The 16,157-nt window shown below is 47.9% G+C and overlaps 1 protein-coding gene across 1 annotated transcript in view; it reads left to right on the top strand.

Moving 5' to 3' along the window:
* Positions 1–11,537, top strand: part of LOC120039313 (palmitoyltransferase ZDHHC15B-like) — a 23,671-nt gene extending 12,134 nt beyond the window's left edge. The window contains exons 8-9 of the mRNA XM_038984767.1: positions 8,535–8,676; positions 10,926–11,537. Of these exons, the coding sequence (XP_038840695.1) occupies positions 8,535–8,676; positions 10,926–11,023 (240 nt within the window). The 3' untranslated portion in view covers positions 11,024–11,537. The remainder of the gene's footprint in view (positions 1–8,534; positions 8,677–10,925) is intronic.
* Positions 11,538–16,157: the final 4,620 nt, after the last annotated feature.

Below are 16,157 nucleotides of genomic sequence, written 5' to 3'. Positions count from 1 at the left end.
TAGATATATACTGTCGATTTTTCTCAAGATCAACCGTTCTATAGTATACTGCTGTAGGTGTCACTCAACCTTTCCCTGAGTATATACTTTCCTTTAGTTTTCACTCAACCTTTCTATATATATACTGCTGTATGGTGTCATCATCCACCCTGTTCTATGTATATACTGTCTTTATGTGTACACTAAACACACTCAAACCCTATATATATACTTCTATTTATGTTTTCACTCAACCCTTTTATGAAGGAACAGGGTTGGAGTGACAACCTACAGGACAGTATCTCTCCAGGAACAGGTTGGAGTGACAACCTACAGGACAGTATCTCTCTAGGAACAGGTTGGAGTGACAACCTACAGGACAGTATCTCTCTGGAACAGGGTTGGAGTGACAACCTACAGGACAGTATCTCTCTAGGAACAGGGTTGGAGTGACAACTACAAGACAGTATCTCTCTAGGAACAGGGTTGGAGTGACAACCTACAGGACAGTATCTCTAGGAACAGGGTTGGAGTGACAACCTACAGGACAGTATCTCTCTAGGAACAGGGTTGGAGTGACAACCTACAGGACAGTATCTCTCTAGGAACAGGGTTGGAGTGACAACCTACAGGACAGTATCTCTCTAGGAACAGGGTTGGAGTGACAACCTACAGGACAGTATCTCTCTAGAACAGGGTTGGAGTGACAACCTACAGGACAGTATCTCTCTAGGAACAGGGTTGGAGTGACAACCTACAGGACAGTATCTCTCTAGGAACAGGGTTGGAGTGACAACCTACAGGACAGTATCTCTCTAGGAACAGGGTTGGAGTGACAACCTACAGGACAGTATCTCTCTAGGAACAGGGTTGGAGTGACAACCTACAGGACAGTATCTCTCTAGGAACAGGGTTGGAGTGACAACCTACAGGACAGTATCTCTCTAGGAACAGGGTTGGAGTGACAACCTACAGGACAGTATCTCTCTAGGAACAGGGTTGGAGTGACAACCTACAGGACAGTATCTCTCTAGGAACAGGGTTGGAGTGACAACCTACAGGACAGTATCTCTCTAGGAACAGGGTTGGAGTGACAACCTACAGGACAGTATCTCTCTAGGAACAGGGTTGGAGTGACAACCTACAGGACAGTATCTCTCTAGGAACAGGGTTGGAGTGACAACCTACAGGACAGTATCTCTCTAGGAACAGGGTTGGAGTGACAACCTACAGGACAGTATCTCTCTAGGAACAGGGTTGGAGTGACAACCTACAGGACAGTATCTCTCTAGGAACAGGGTTGGAGTGACAACCTACAGGACAGTATCTCTCTAGGAACAGGGTTGGAGTGACAACCTACAGGACAGTATCTCTCTAGGAACAGGGTTGGAGTGACAACCTACAGGACAGTATCTCTCTAGGAACAGGGTTGGAGTGACAACCTACAGGACAGTATCTCTCTAGGAACAGGGTTGGAGTGACAACCTACAGGACAGTATCTCTCTAGGAACAGGGTTGGAGTGACAACCTACAGGACAGTATCTCTAGGAACAGGGTTGGAGTGACAACCTACAGGACAGTATCTCTCTAGGAACAGGGTTGGAGTGACAACCTACAGGACAGTATCTCTCTAGGAACAGGGTTGGAGTGACAACCTACAGGACAGTATCTCTCTAGGAACAGGGTTGGAGTGACAACCTACAGGACAGTATCTCTCTAGGAACAGGGTTGGAGTGACAACCTACAGGACAGTATCTCTCTAGGAACAGGGTTGGAGTGACAACCTACAGGACAGTATCTCTCTAGGAACAGGGTTGGAGTGACAACCTACAGGACAGTATCTCTCTAGGAACAGGGTTGGAGTGACAACCTACAGGACAGTATCTCTCTAGGAACAGGGTTGGAGTGACAACCTACAGGACAGTATCTCTCTAGGAACAGGGTTGGAGTGACAACCTACAGGACAGTATCTCTCTAGGAACAGGGTTGGAGTGACAACCTACAGGACAGTATCTCTCTAGGAACAGGGTTGGAGTGACAACCTACAGGACAGTATCTCTCTAGGAACAGGGTTGGAGTGACAACCTACAGGACAGTATCTCTCTAGGAACAGGGTTGGAGTGACAACCTACAGGACAGTATCTCTCTAGGAACAGGGTTGGAGTGACAACCTACAGGACAGTATCTCTCTAGGAACAGGGTTGGAGTGACAACCTACAGGACAGTATCTCTAGGAACAGGGTTGGAGTGACAACCTACAGGACAGTATCTCTCTAGGAACAGGGTTGGAGTGACAACCTACAGGACAGTATCTCTCTAGGAACAGGGTTGGAGTGACAACCTACAGGACAGTATCTCTCTAGGAACAGGGTTGGAGTGACAACCTACAGGACAGTATCTCTCTAGGAACAGGGTTGGAGTGACAACCTACAGGACAGTATCTCTCTAGGAACAGGGTTGGAGTGACAACCTACAGGACAGTATCTCTCTAGGAACAGGGTTGGAGTGACAACCTACAGGACAGTATCTCTCTAGGAACAGGGTTGGAGTGACAACCTACAGGACAGTATCTCTCTAGGAACAGGGTTGGAGTGACAACCTACAGGACAGTATCTCTAGGAACAGGGTTGGAGTGACAACCTACAGGACAGTATCTCTCTAGGAACAGGGTTGGAGTGACAACCTACAGGACAGTATCTCTCTAGGAACAGGGTTGGAGTGACAACCTACAGGACAGTATCTCTAGGAACAGGGTTGGAGTGACAACCTACAGGACAGTATCTCTCTAGGAACAGGGTTGGAGTGACAACCTACAGGACAGTATCTCTCTAGGAACAGGGTTGGAGTGACAACCTACAGGACAGTATCTCTAGGAACAGGGTTGGAGTGACAACCTACAGGACAGTATCTCTCTAGGAACAGGGTTGGAGTGACAACCTACAGGACAGTATCTCTAGGAACAGGGTTGGAGTGACAACCTACAGGACAGTATCTCTAGGAACAGGGTTGGAGTGACAACCTACAGGACAGTATCTCTCTAGGAACAGGGTTGGAGTGACAACCTACAGGACAGTATCTCTCTAGGAACAGGGTTGGAGTGACAACCTACAGGACAGTATCTCTCTAGGAACAGGGTTGGAGTGACAACCTACAGGACAGTATCTCTCTAGGAACAGGGTTGGAGTGACAACCTACAGGACAGTATCTCTCTAGGAACAGGGTTGGAGTGACAACCTACAGGACAGTATCTCCTCTAGGAACAGGGTTGGAGTGACAACCTACAGGACAGTATCTCTCTAGGAACAGGGTTGGAGTGACAACCTACAGGACAGTATCTCTAGGAACAGGGTTGGAGTGACAACCTACAGGACAGTATCTCTCTAGGAACAGGGTTGGAGTGACAACCTACAGGACAGTATCTCTCTAGGAACAGGGTTGGAGTGACAACCTACAGGACAGTATCTCTCTAGGAACAGGGTTGGAGTGACAACCTACAGGACAGTATCTCTCTAGGAACAGGGTTGGAGTGACAACCTACAGGACAGTATCTCTAGGAACAGGGTTGGAGTGACAACCTACAGGACAGTATCTCTAGGAACAGGGTTGGAGTGACAACCTACAGGACAGTATCTCTCCAGGAACAGGGTTGGAGTGACAACCTACAGGACAGTATCTCTCCAGGAACAGGGTTGGAGTGACAACCTACAGGACAGTATCTCCTCTAGGAACAGGGTTGGAGTGACAACCTACAGGACAGTATCTCTAGGAACAGGGTTGGAGTGACAACCTACAGGACAGTATCTCTAGGAACAGGGTTGGAGTGACAACCTACAGGACAGTATCTCCTCTAGGAACAGGGTTGGAGTGACAACCTACAGGACAGTATCTCTAGGAACAGGGTTGGAGTGACAACCTACAGGACAGTATCTCTCTAGGAACAGGGTTGGAGTGACAACCTACAGGACAGTATCTCTAGGAACAGGGTTGGAGTGACAACCTACAGGACAGTATCTCCTCTAGGAACAGGGTTGGAGTGACAACCTACAGGACAGTATCTCTCTAGGAACAGGGTTGGAGTGTCAACCTACAGGACAGTATCTCTCTAGGAACAGGGTTGGAGTGACAACCTACAGGACAGTATCTCTCTAGGAACAGGGTTGGAGTGACAACCTACAGGACAGTATCTCTCTAGGAACAGGGTTGGAGTGACAACCTACAGGACAGTATCTCTCTAGGAACAGGGTTGGAGTGACAACCTACAGGACAGTATCTCTCTAGGAACAGGGTTGGAGTGACAACCTACAGGACAGTATCTCTCTAGGAACAGGGTTGGAGTGACAACCTACAGGACAGTATCTCTAGGAACAGGGTTGGAGTGACAACCTACAGGACAGTATCTCTCTAGGAACAGGGTTGGAGTGACAACCTACAGGACAGTATCTCTCTAGGAACAGGGTTGGAGTGACAACCTACAGGACAGTATCTCTCTAGGAACAGGGTTGGAGTGACAACCTACAGGACAGTATCTCTCTAGGAACAGGGTTGGAGTGACAACCTACAGGACAGTATCTCTCTAGGAACAGGGTTGGAGTGACAACCTACAGGACAGTATCTCTCTAGGAACAGGGTTGGAGTGACAACCTACAGGACAGTATCTCTCTAGGAACAGGGTTGGAGTGACAACCTACAGGACAGTATCTCTCTAGGAACAGGGTTGGAGTGACAACCTACAGGACAGTATCTCTAGGAACAGGGTTGGAGTGACAACCTACAGGACAGTATCTCTCTAGGAACAGGGTTGGAGTGACAACCTACAGGACAGTATCTCTCTAGGAACAGGGTTGGAGTGACAACCTACAGGACAGTATCTCTAGGAACAGGGTTGGAGTGACAACCTACAGGACAGTATCTCCTCTAGGAACAGGGTTGGAGTGACAACCTACAGGACAGTATCTCTCTAGGAACAGGGTTGGAGTGACAACCTACAGGACAGTATCTCTCTAGGAACAGGGTTGGAGTGACAACCTACAGGACAGTATCTCTAGGAACAGGGTTGGAGTGACAACCTACAGGACAGTATCTCCTCTAGGAACAGGGTTGGAGTGACAACCTACAGGACAGTATCTCTCTAGGAACAGGGTTGGAGTGACAACCTACAGGACAGTATCTCTAGGAACAGGGTTGGAGTGACAACCTACAGGACAGTATCTCCTCTAGGAACAGGGTTGGAGTGACAACCTACAGGACAGTATCTCTCTAGGAACAGGGTTGGAGTGACAACCTACAGGACAGTATCTCTAGGAACAGGGTTGGAGTGACAACCTACAGGACAGTATCTCTCTAGGAACAGGGTTGGAGTGACAACCTACAGGACAGTATCTCCTCTAGGAACAGGGTTGGAGTGACAACCTACAGGACAGTATCTCTCTAGGAACAGGGTTGGAGTGACAACCTACAGGACAGTATCTCTCTAGGAACAGGGTTGGAGTGACAACCTACAGGACAGTATCACTAGGAACAGGGTTGGAGTGACAACCTACAGGACAGTATCTCTCTAGGAACAGGGTTGGAGTGACAACCTACAGGACAGTATCTCTCTAGGAACAGGGTTGGAGTGACAACCTACAGGACAGTATCTCTCCAGGAACAGGGTTGGAGTGACAACCTACAGGACAGTATCTCTCTAGGAACAGGGTTGGAGTGACAACCTACAGGACAGTATCTCTCTAGGAACAGGGTTGGAGTGACAACCTACAGGACAGTATCTCTCTAGGAACAGGGTTGGAGTGACAACCTACAGGACAGTATCTCTCTAGGAACAGGGTTGGAGTGACAACCTACAGGACAGTATCTCTCTAGGAACAGGGTTGGAGTGACAACCTACAGGACAGTATCTCTCTAGGAACAGGGTTGGAGTGACAACCTACAGGACAGTATCTCTCTAGGAACAGGGTTGGAGTGACAACCTACAGGACAGTATCTCTCTAGGAACAGGGTTGGAGTGACAACCTACAGGACAGTATCTCTCTAGGAACAGGGTTGGAGTGACAACCTACAGGACAGTATCTCTCTAGGAACAGGGTTGGAGTGACAACCTACAGGACAGTATCTCTCTAGGAACAGGGTTGGAGTGACAACCTACAGGACAGTATCTCTCTAGGAACAGGGTTGGAGTGACAACCTACAGGACAGTATCTCTAGGAACAGGGTTGGAGTGACAACCTACAGGACAGTATCTCTCTAGGAACAGGGTTGGAGTGACAACCTACAGGACAGTATCTCTCTAGGAACAGGGTTGGAGTGACAACCTACAGGACAGTATCTCTCTAGGAACAGGGTTGGAGTGACAACCTACAGGACAGTATCTCTCTAGGAACAGGGTTGGAGTGACAACCTACAGGACAGTATCTCTCCAGGAGCAGGGTTGGAGTGACAACCTACAGGACAGTATCTCTAGGAACAGGGTTGGGGAGCCCTGCTCGAGACCGGTGGTTCCCAACTCCTGGAATAACCCCACCAGTAGCCCTGGACAGGTACCCCTGACTCAACTTGTCAACTAATCACGATCTTCAGTTTAGAATGCAATTAGTTTAAATCAGCTGTGTTTGCTAGGGATGTGGGAAAACTGTGACACCAATCAGGCTCCCGAGGACTGGAGTTGCCCAGGCCTGCCCTAGACACACAACAAATTGCTTACCGCCCCTATAGATCCACAGATGATGCCATCTCACTGCACACTGCCCTATGTAAGTAAGAATGCTGTTCATTGACTACAGCTCAGCATTTAACACCATAGTACCCTCCAAGCTCATCATTAAGCTCAGGGCCCTGGGTCTGAACCCCGCTCTGTGCAACTGGGTCATGGACTTCCTGACGGGCCACCCCCAGGTGGTGAAGGTAGGCAGCAACACCTCCACTATGCTGATCCTCAACACTGGGGCCCCACAAGGGTGTGTGCTCGGCCCTCTCCTGTACTCCCTGTTCACCCATGACTGTGTGGCCACGCACACCTCCAACTCAATCATCAAGTTTGCAGATGACTCAACAATAGTAGACTTGATTACCAACAATGACGAGATGGCCTACAGGGAGGAGGTGAGGGCTCTGGTGGAGTGGTGCCAGAAAAATAACCTCTCCCTCAACGTCAACAACACGAAGGAGCTGATTGTGGACTTCAGGAAACAACAGAGGGAGCAGGCCTCTATCCACATCGACGGAACCGCAGTGGAGACGGTAGAAAGCTTCAAGTTCCTCGACATACACATCACTGACAAACTGAAATGGTCCAAAAACACAGACAGCGTGGCGAAGGCTCAACATCGCCTCTTCTACCTCAGTTGGCTGAAGAAATTTGGCTTGTCACCTAAGACCCTCACAAACTTTTACAGATGCACAATTACAGCCTGGTACAGCAACTGCACTGCCGGCAACCGCAGGGCTCTCCAGAGGGTAGTGAGGTCTGCACAACGCATCACCGGGGGCAAACTACCTGCCCTCCAGGACACCTACAGCACCTGATGTCACAGGAAGGCCATAAAGATAATCAAGGACAACAACCACCCGAGCCACGGCCTGTTCACCCCGCTACCATCTAGAAGGCGAGGTCAGTACAGGTGCATCAAAGCTGGGACCGAGAGACAGAAGCTGTTTTTCAATCTCAAGGCCATCAGACTGTTAAATAGCCATCACTAGCCGGCTACCACCCGCTTACTCAACCCTGCACCTTAGAGGCTGCTGCCCTCTATACATAGACATGGAATCACTGGTCACTTTAATAATGGAACACTGGTGATTTCAATAGTTTTCACATACAGCTTTACTCATCTCATATGTATATACTGTATTCTAATATACCGTTTTTTTGTCAATGCCACTCCGACATTGCTCGTCCTAATATTCATGTTTTTCTTCATTCTATTCTTTTACTTTTAGATTTGTGTGTATTGTTGTGAATTTAGATATTACTGCAGTTGGAGATAGGAACTTAAGCATTTCACTACACCCACAATAACATCTGCTAAATATGTGACCAATAACATCTGTTAAATATGTGTATGGACCAATAACATCTGCTAAATATGTGACCAATAACATTGTTAAATATGTGTATGGACCAATACCATCTGTTAAATATGTGTATGGACCAATAACATCTGCTAAATATGTGTATGGACCAATAACATCTGTTAAATATGTGTATGGACCAATAACATCTGTTAAATATGTGTATGGACCAATAACATCTGTTAAATATGTGTATGGACCAATAACATCTGTTAAATATGTGTATGGACCAATAACATCTGTTAAATATGTGTATGGACCAATAACATCTGTTAAATATGTGTATGGACCAATAACATCTGTTAAATATGTGTATGGACCAATAACATCTGTTAAATATGTGTATGGACCAATAACATCTGTTAAATATGTGTATGGACCAATAACATCTGTTAAATATGTGTATATGGACCAATACGATTTGATTTGTTTTAATGCGTGTTTCCCAGCCAAGGAGACGACTGCTACTTTCCCGACTGGATATTTAACCCCATCCTGTCTGTGTTTCTGTGTTTCCCAGCCAAGGAGACGGACACTACTTCCCCCTGAAGAGCCTGAGTGAGTCCTCAACCTCTCTATTAGCCAATGAGGAGAAATGGGATGAGGAAGAGGAGTCAGAGGACGACAACATAGGTAAGGAGGCCAATAGGACTGATTCTTAGATGAATATCTATCAGGGAAAAATATATGATGTGGTGGTGTCCCTAATTTACTGCTAAGTTGCATGGTCAACCGTGTGCTGGGGGCAATAAAAGGCCACTCAAAATGTGCAATTTTGTCAGACAACACAATGCCACAGATGTCTCAAGTTTTGAAGGAGTGTGCAATTGGCATGCTGACTACAGGGATGTCCACCGAAGCTGTTGCCGGAGAATTTAATGTTAATTTCTCTACCATAAGCCGCCTCCAAAGTCGTTTTAGAGAATTTGGCAGTATATCCAACCGGTCTCCAAACCGCAGACCACGTGTAGCCACACCAGCCCAGGACCTCCACATCCTGCGTTTTCACCTGTGGGATCGTCGGTGACCAGACACCCGGACAGATGATGAAACTGAGGAGTAATTTCTGTCTGTAATAAAGTCCTTTTGTGGGGAAAAACTCATTGTGATTGGCTGGGCCTGGCTTTCCAGTGGGTGGGCCTATGTCCTCCCAGTTCCACCCATGGCTGCGCCCCTGCCCAGTCATGTGAAATCCATAGATTAGGGCCTAATACGTTTTTCACTTGACTGATTTCCTAATATGAACTGTAACTCAGTAAAATTGTTGAAATTATTGCGTTTTATATTTTTGTTCTGTATAAATTGTCAATTTGGTGGACAGATGTGGTATTGCATTAATTAATGTGATTGACAGAGATTTCTGAACGGAAGCGACACTGAACAGAAAAATCAAGGCAACATGTAAAGTGTTGGTCCCGTGTTTCATGAGCTGAAATAAAATGTTCCATACCCACCAAGCTTATTTCTCAAAAATTCTGTGCACAAATTTGTTTTACAACCCTGTTAGTGAGCATTTCTCCATGTCGCAAGGATCTGTACACAATTTCTGGAAGCTGAAAATGTCCCAGTTCCATGGCCTACGTACTTACCAGCCATGTCACCCATTCAGCATGTTTGGGATGCTCGTGTCCCAGTTCCATGGCCTACGTACTTACCGGCCATGTCACCCATTCAGCATGTTTGGGATGCTCGTGTCCCAGTTCCATGGCCTACGTACTTACCGGCCATGTCACCCATTCAGCATGTTTGGGATGCTCGTGTCCCAGTTCCATGGCCTACGTACTTACCGGCCATGTCACCCATTCAGCATGTTTGGGATGCTCGTGTTCCAGTTCCATGGCCTACGTACTTACCGGCCATGTCACCCATTCAGCATGTTTGGGATGCTCGTGTTCCAGTTCCATGGCCTACGTACTTACCGGCCATGTCACCCATTCAGCATGTTTGGGATGCTCGTGTCCCAGTTCCATGGCCTACGTACTTACCGGCCATGTCACCCATTCAGCATGTTTGGGATGCTCGTGTCCCAGTTCCATGGCCTACGTACTTACCGGCCATGTCACCCATTCAGCATGTTTGGGATGCTCGTGTTCCAGTTCCATGGCCTACGTACTTACCGGCCATGTCACCCATTCAGCATGTTTGGGATGCTCGTGTCCCAGTTCCATGGCCTACGTACTTACCGGCCATGTCACCCATTCAGCATGTTTGGGATGCTCGTGTTCCAGTTCCATGGCCTACGTACTTACCGGCCATGTCACCCATTCAGCATGTTTGGGATGCTCGTGTCCCAGTTCCATGGCCTACGTACTTACCGGCCATGTCACCCATTCAGCATGTTTGGGATGCTCGTGTCCCAGTTCCATGGCCTACGTACTTACCGGCCATGTCACCCATTCAGCATGTTTGGGATGCTCGTGTCCCAGTTCCATGGCCTACGTACTTACCGGCCATGTCACCCATTCAGCATGTTTGGGATGCTCGTGTTCCAGTTCCATGGCCTACGTACTTACCGGCCATGTCACCCATTCAGCATGTTTGGGATGCTCGTGTTCCAGTTCCATGGCCTACGTACTTACCGGCCATGTCACCCATTCAGCATGTTTGGGATGCTCGTGTCCCAGTTCCATGGCCTACGTACTTACCGGCCATGTCACCCATTCAGCATGTTTGGGATGCTCGTGTCCCAGTTCCATGGCCTACGTACTTACCGGCCATGTCACCCATTCAGCATGTTTGGGATGCTCGTGTTCCAGTTCCATGGCCTACGTACTTACCGGCCATGTCACCCATTCAGCATGTTTGGGATGCTCGTGTCCCAGTTCCATGAACTTTGAATTAAACAATTAAACAATGTTCCTGTATGAATCTGTATTTTCCAGGTGATGACAGAGATCCCTCTGTTACCGTAGAGATGGACGAAGAGGAGCAGGATCACGTTAGGGACTTTATAAACGGTGCAGTGGGAGTCGTACCCTGAGGAGGAAGACAAACCTACCCTGAGGAGAAGACAAACCTACCCTGAGGAGGAAGACAAACTGTGGGACCATCAGACACACGGAAGAACTCGACGTGCAGCCAAAACGTTTTTAGACATCACCATCTCAATATCATGTATAGTTTTCAGTTCACCATGGAGGAAGGACAATGTTAGGGGAACAGAAGTCAACCAGTACTATCCAGTATATCACATTACACGGTTGTTTTAAGAGAAAGACCATGTCTAGCACTGTCTCCTTACTTCTGTTGTCTCCCTACCTCTCTGTATTTTTGTGGATCTTATATAGTACTAGGCTGCTAGCTAGCTTTTCATTTCTCGCCTGTTTTTTTTTGCCCGTATTTTGTAAATGTAAATAGCTTTGTGATTTACATCTTTAAATGAAAAGAGTTCTACAAATGTAATGTATTATCATTATTCCGTATGCAGGGCCCTTAAGGCCCAATCAGAATGGAGAAAGCCCATTAAAACCACAAATGTATTTGTTGCCATCCTAGGGCCATGCACCTGTCGTTCCTTTGTCTTGTAAAGATGCTGCCCTGCCCAAGTCAAATGTTATTTGTCACGTGCGCCGAATACAACAGGTGTAGTAGACCTTACAGTGAAATGCTTACTTACAAGCCCTTAACCAACAGTGCAGTTTTTAATGAAAATAAATGTTAAAGTATTTACTAAAATAAACAAAATAGAAAATAAAAAAATAAAGAGCAACAATAACGAGGCTATATACAGTATATTACGGTACAGAGTCAGTGTGGAGGCTATATACAGGGTATTACGGTACAGAGTCAATGTGGAGGCTATATACAGGGGGTACCGGTACAGAGTCAATGTGGAGGCTGTATACAGGGTATTACAGTACAGAGTCAATGTGGAGGCTATATACAGGGTATTACGGTACAGAGTCAGTGTGGAGGCTATATACAGGGTATTACGGTACAGAGTCAATGTGGAGGCTATATACAGGGTATTACGGTACAGAGTCAATGTGGAGGCTATATACAGGGTATTACGGTACAGAGTCAATGTGGAGGCTATATACAGGGTATTACGGTACAGAGTCAATGTGGAGGCTATATACAGGGTATTACGGTACAGAGTCAATGTGGAGGCTATATACAGGGGGTACTGGTACAGAGTCAATGTGGAGACTATATACAGGGTATTACGGTACAGAGTCAATGTGGAGGCTATATACAGGGGGTACCGGTACAGAGTCAATGTGGAGACTATATACAGGGGGTACCGGTACAGAGTCAATGTGGAGGCTATATACAGGGGGTACCGGTACAGAGTCAATGTGGAGGCTATATACAGGGTATTACGGTACAGAGTCAATGTGGAGGCTATATACAGGGGGTACCGGTACAGAGTCAATGTGGAGGCTATATACAGGGTGTTACGGTACAGAGTCAATGTGGAGGCTATATACAGGGGGTACCGGTACAGAGTCAATGTGGAGGCTATATACAGGGGGTACAGGTACAGAGTCAATGTGGAGGCTATATACAGGGGGTACCGGTACAGAGTCAATGTGGAGGCTATATACAGGGGGTACCGGTACAGAGTCAATGTGGAGGCTATATACAGGGGGTACTGGTACAGAGTCAATGTGGAGGCTATATACAGGGTATTACGGTACAGAGTCAATGTGGAGACTATATACAGGGGGTACCGGTACAGAGTCAATGTGGAGGCTATATACAGGGGGTACCGGTACAGAGTCAATGTGGAGGCTATATACAGGGGGTACCAGTACAGAGTCAATGTGCGGGGGCACCAGTTAGTCAAGGTAATATGTACATGTAGGTAGAGTTATTAAAGTGACTATGCATAGATAAACAGAGTGGGGGCAATGCAAATAGTCCAGGTAGCCATTTCATTAGATGTTCAGGAGTCTAATGGCTTGGGGGTAGAAGCTGCCGCTTGCCGTGCGGTAGCAGAGAGACCAGTTTATGAGGGTGGCTGGAGTCTGGCAATTTTTAGGGCCTTCCTCTGACACCGCGTGGTTTTGAGGTCCTGGATGACAGGAAGCTTAGCCCCAGTGATGTACTGGGCCGTACGCACTACCCTCTGTAGTGTCTTGCGGTCGGAGGCCGAGCAATTGCCGTACAAGGCAGTGATGCAACCAGTCAGGATGCTCTCGATGTAGCTGTAGAACCTTTTAAGGATCTCAGGACCCATGCCAAATCTTTCCAGTCTCCTGAGGGTGAATAGGTTTTGTCATGCCCTCTTCACGACTGTCTTGGTGTGCTTGGACCATGATCGTTCATTGGTGGTGTGGACACCAAGGAACTTGAAGCTCTCAACCCGCTCCTCTCCAGAAGCAGACCCTAGTTCCTACTCCTTAGGTACCCGCTCCTCTCCAGAAGCAGACCCTAGTTCCTACTCCTTAGGTACCCGCTCCTCTCCAGAAGCAGACCCTAGTTCCTACTCCTTAGGTACCCGCTCCTCTCCAGAAGCAGACCCTAGTTCCTACTCCTTAGGTACCCGCTCCTCTCCAGAAGCAGACCCTAGTTCCTACTCCTTAGGTACCCGCTCCTCTCCAGAAGCAGACCCTAGTTCCTACTCCTTAGGTACCCGCTCCTCTCCAGAAGCAGACCCTAGTTCCTACTCCTTAGGTACCCGCTCCTCTCCAGAAGCAGACCCTAGTTCCTACTCCTTAGGTACCCGCTCCTCTCCAGAAGCAGACCCTAGTTCCTACTCCTTCGGTAGTCAGTCCTTGGTTTGCATCCCAAATGGCATCCTATTACCCATAATGCTCTGGTCAAAACTAGTGCACTGTATAGGGAATAGGGAGCCATTTGGAATTCAGACTTGGGGAGGGGCTAAGGGCCTTGTATGGACCGGGCCAAAGCTGTTATAAAGGTAGGTCTAGTGCTGTCTGTCTCAAGCGTTTCAGAGTGCTGATCGAGGATCAGGCTCCTGTGAATGTAATGTGTTCTAGAAGGCAGAACTGACTGGTCTGATCGAGGATCAGGCTCCTGTGATGTGTTGTAGAAGGCATAACTGACCCTAGGTCAGCACTCCTACTCAGATGCTTGATACATGCGCACCTTTATGTGTATTTACATTGGTTTAACATCATGATGAAATTATTCAATACGGCTGTTGTTACAACTAAGACGAGCCATCTACTCTGTACAGACAAAAATATCTGTGTATGTGACTGAATGATTCAATGTTTAATGATTGTCTGTGTATGTGACTGTGTGGGAGAGAGTGAAGAGAGAATGGACCTTCATGGATGTTGAGTGATATGTCTTCTTCCCATCACTGAGAGGAGGTGTTTGGGTCAGCAGTTTACTAGTGTTCTTCCCATCACTGAGAGGAGGAGGTGTTTGGGTCAGCGGTTTACTAGTCTTCTTCCCATCACTGAGAGGAGGAGGTGTTTGGGTCAGCAGTTTACTGGTCTTCTTCCCATCACTGAGAGGAGGAGGTGTTTGGATCAGCAGTTTACTAGTGTTCTTCCCATCACTGAGAGGAGGAGGTGTTTGGGTCAGCAGTTTACTAGTCTTCTTCCCATCACTGAGAGGAGGAGGTGTTTGGGTCAGCGGTTTACTAGTCTTCTTCCCATCACTGAGAGGAGGAGGTGTTTGGGTCAGCAGTTTACTGGTCTTCTTCCCATCACTGAGAGGAGGAGGTGTTTGGATCAGCAGTTTACTAGTGTTCTTCCCATCACTGAGAGGAGGAGGTGTTTGGGTCAGCAGTTTACTAGTCTTCTTCCCATCACTGAGAGGAGGTGTTTACTGGTCTTCTTCCCATCACTGAGAGGAGGTGTTTGGGTCAGCAGTTTACTAGTGTTCTTCCCATCACTGAGAGGAGGAGGTGTTTGGGTCAGCGGTTTACTAGTCTTCTTCCCATCACTGAGAGGAGGAGGTGTTTGGGTCAGCAGTTTACTGGTCTTCTTCCCATCACTGAGAGGAGGAGGTGTTTGGGTCAGCAGTTTACTGGTCTTCTTCCCATCACTGAGAGGAGGAGGTGTTTGGATCAGCAGTTTACTAGTGTTCTTCCCATCACTGAGAGGAGGAGGTGTTTGGGTCAGCAGTTTACTGGTCTTCTTCCCATCACTGAGAGGAGGAGGTGTTTGGATCAGCAGTTTACTAGTGTTCTTCCCATCACTGAGAGGAGGAGGTGTTTGGGTCAGCAGTTTACTAGTGTTCTTCCCATCACTGAGAGGAGGAGGTGTTTGGGTCAGCGGTTTACTGGTCTTCTTCCCATCACTGAGAGGAGGAGGTGTTTGGGTCAGCAGTTTACTGGTCTTCTTCCCATCACTGAGAGGAGGAGGTGTTTGGGTCAGCAGTTTACTGGTCTTCTTCACATCACTGAGAGGAGGAGGTGTTTGGGTCAGCAGTTTACTAGTGTTCTTCCCATCACTGAGAGGAGGAGGTGTTTGGGTCAGCGGTTTACTGGTCTTCTTCCCATCACTGAGAGGAGGAGGTGTTTGGGTCAGCAGTTTACTGGTCTTCTTCCCATCACTGAGAGGAGGAGGTGTTTGGGTCAGCAGTTTACTAGTGTTCTTCCCATCACTGAGAGGAGGAGGTGTTTGGGTCAGCGGTTTACTGGTCTTCTGACTCCATGTACAGTACTATGTTGCTGATCATCATACTGACCGACACTGAAATTAACTTTTACTCCTGATCACTTCTGGTTCCTGTTTTATTCATCATTCCAACAGGAGTAAACTAAGACCAACACAATCCCTCCCTTTACCTGAGTCTGCGGTAGAAAGGGGGGAGAGGAGGGGAGGAACAGCGGTAGGAGGGGAGGAACAGCGGTAGGAGGGGGTAGGAACAGCGGTAGGAGGGGGTAGGAGAGGAGGAACAGCGGTAGGAGGGAGGAACAGTGGTAGAAAGGGGGGAGAGGAGGGGAGGAACAGCGGTAGGAGGGGAGGAACAGCGGTAGGAGGGGGTAGGAACAGCGGTAGGAGGGGGTAGGAGAGGAGGAACAGCGGTAGGAGGGAGGAACAGCGGTAGGAGGGGGGGGAACAGCGGTAGAAGGGGGGAGGCGGGGAGTGTCATGACATTGGGTTGGGGGTAGGTTTATGACAGTCATAAATACCTCTTTCCCCCTTTTCCTTCTCCCTACTATAACTGATGTGACATAAGAAAACCCC

The sequence above is a fragment of the Salvelinus namaycush genome, unplaced genomic scaffold, assembly GCF_016432855.1.
Source record: "Salvelinus namaycush isolate Seneca unplaced genomic scaffold, SaNama_1.0 Scaffold264, whole genome shotgun sequence".
Taxonomy (NCBI): domain Eukaryota; kingdom Metazoa; phylum Chordata; class Actinopteri; order Salmoniformes; family Salmonidae; genus Salvelinus; species Salvelinus namaycush.
This window is presented reverse-complemented; position numbering and strand designations above follow the sequence as displayed.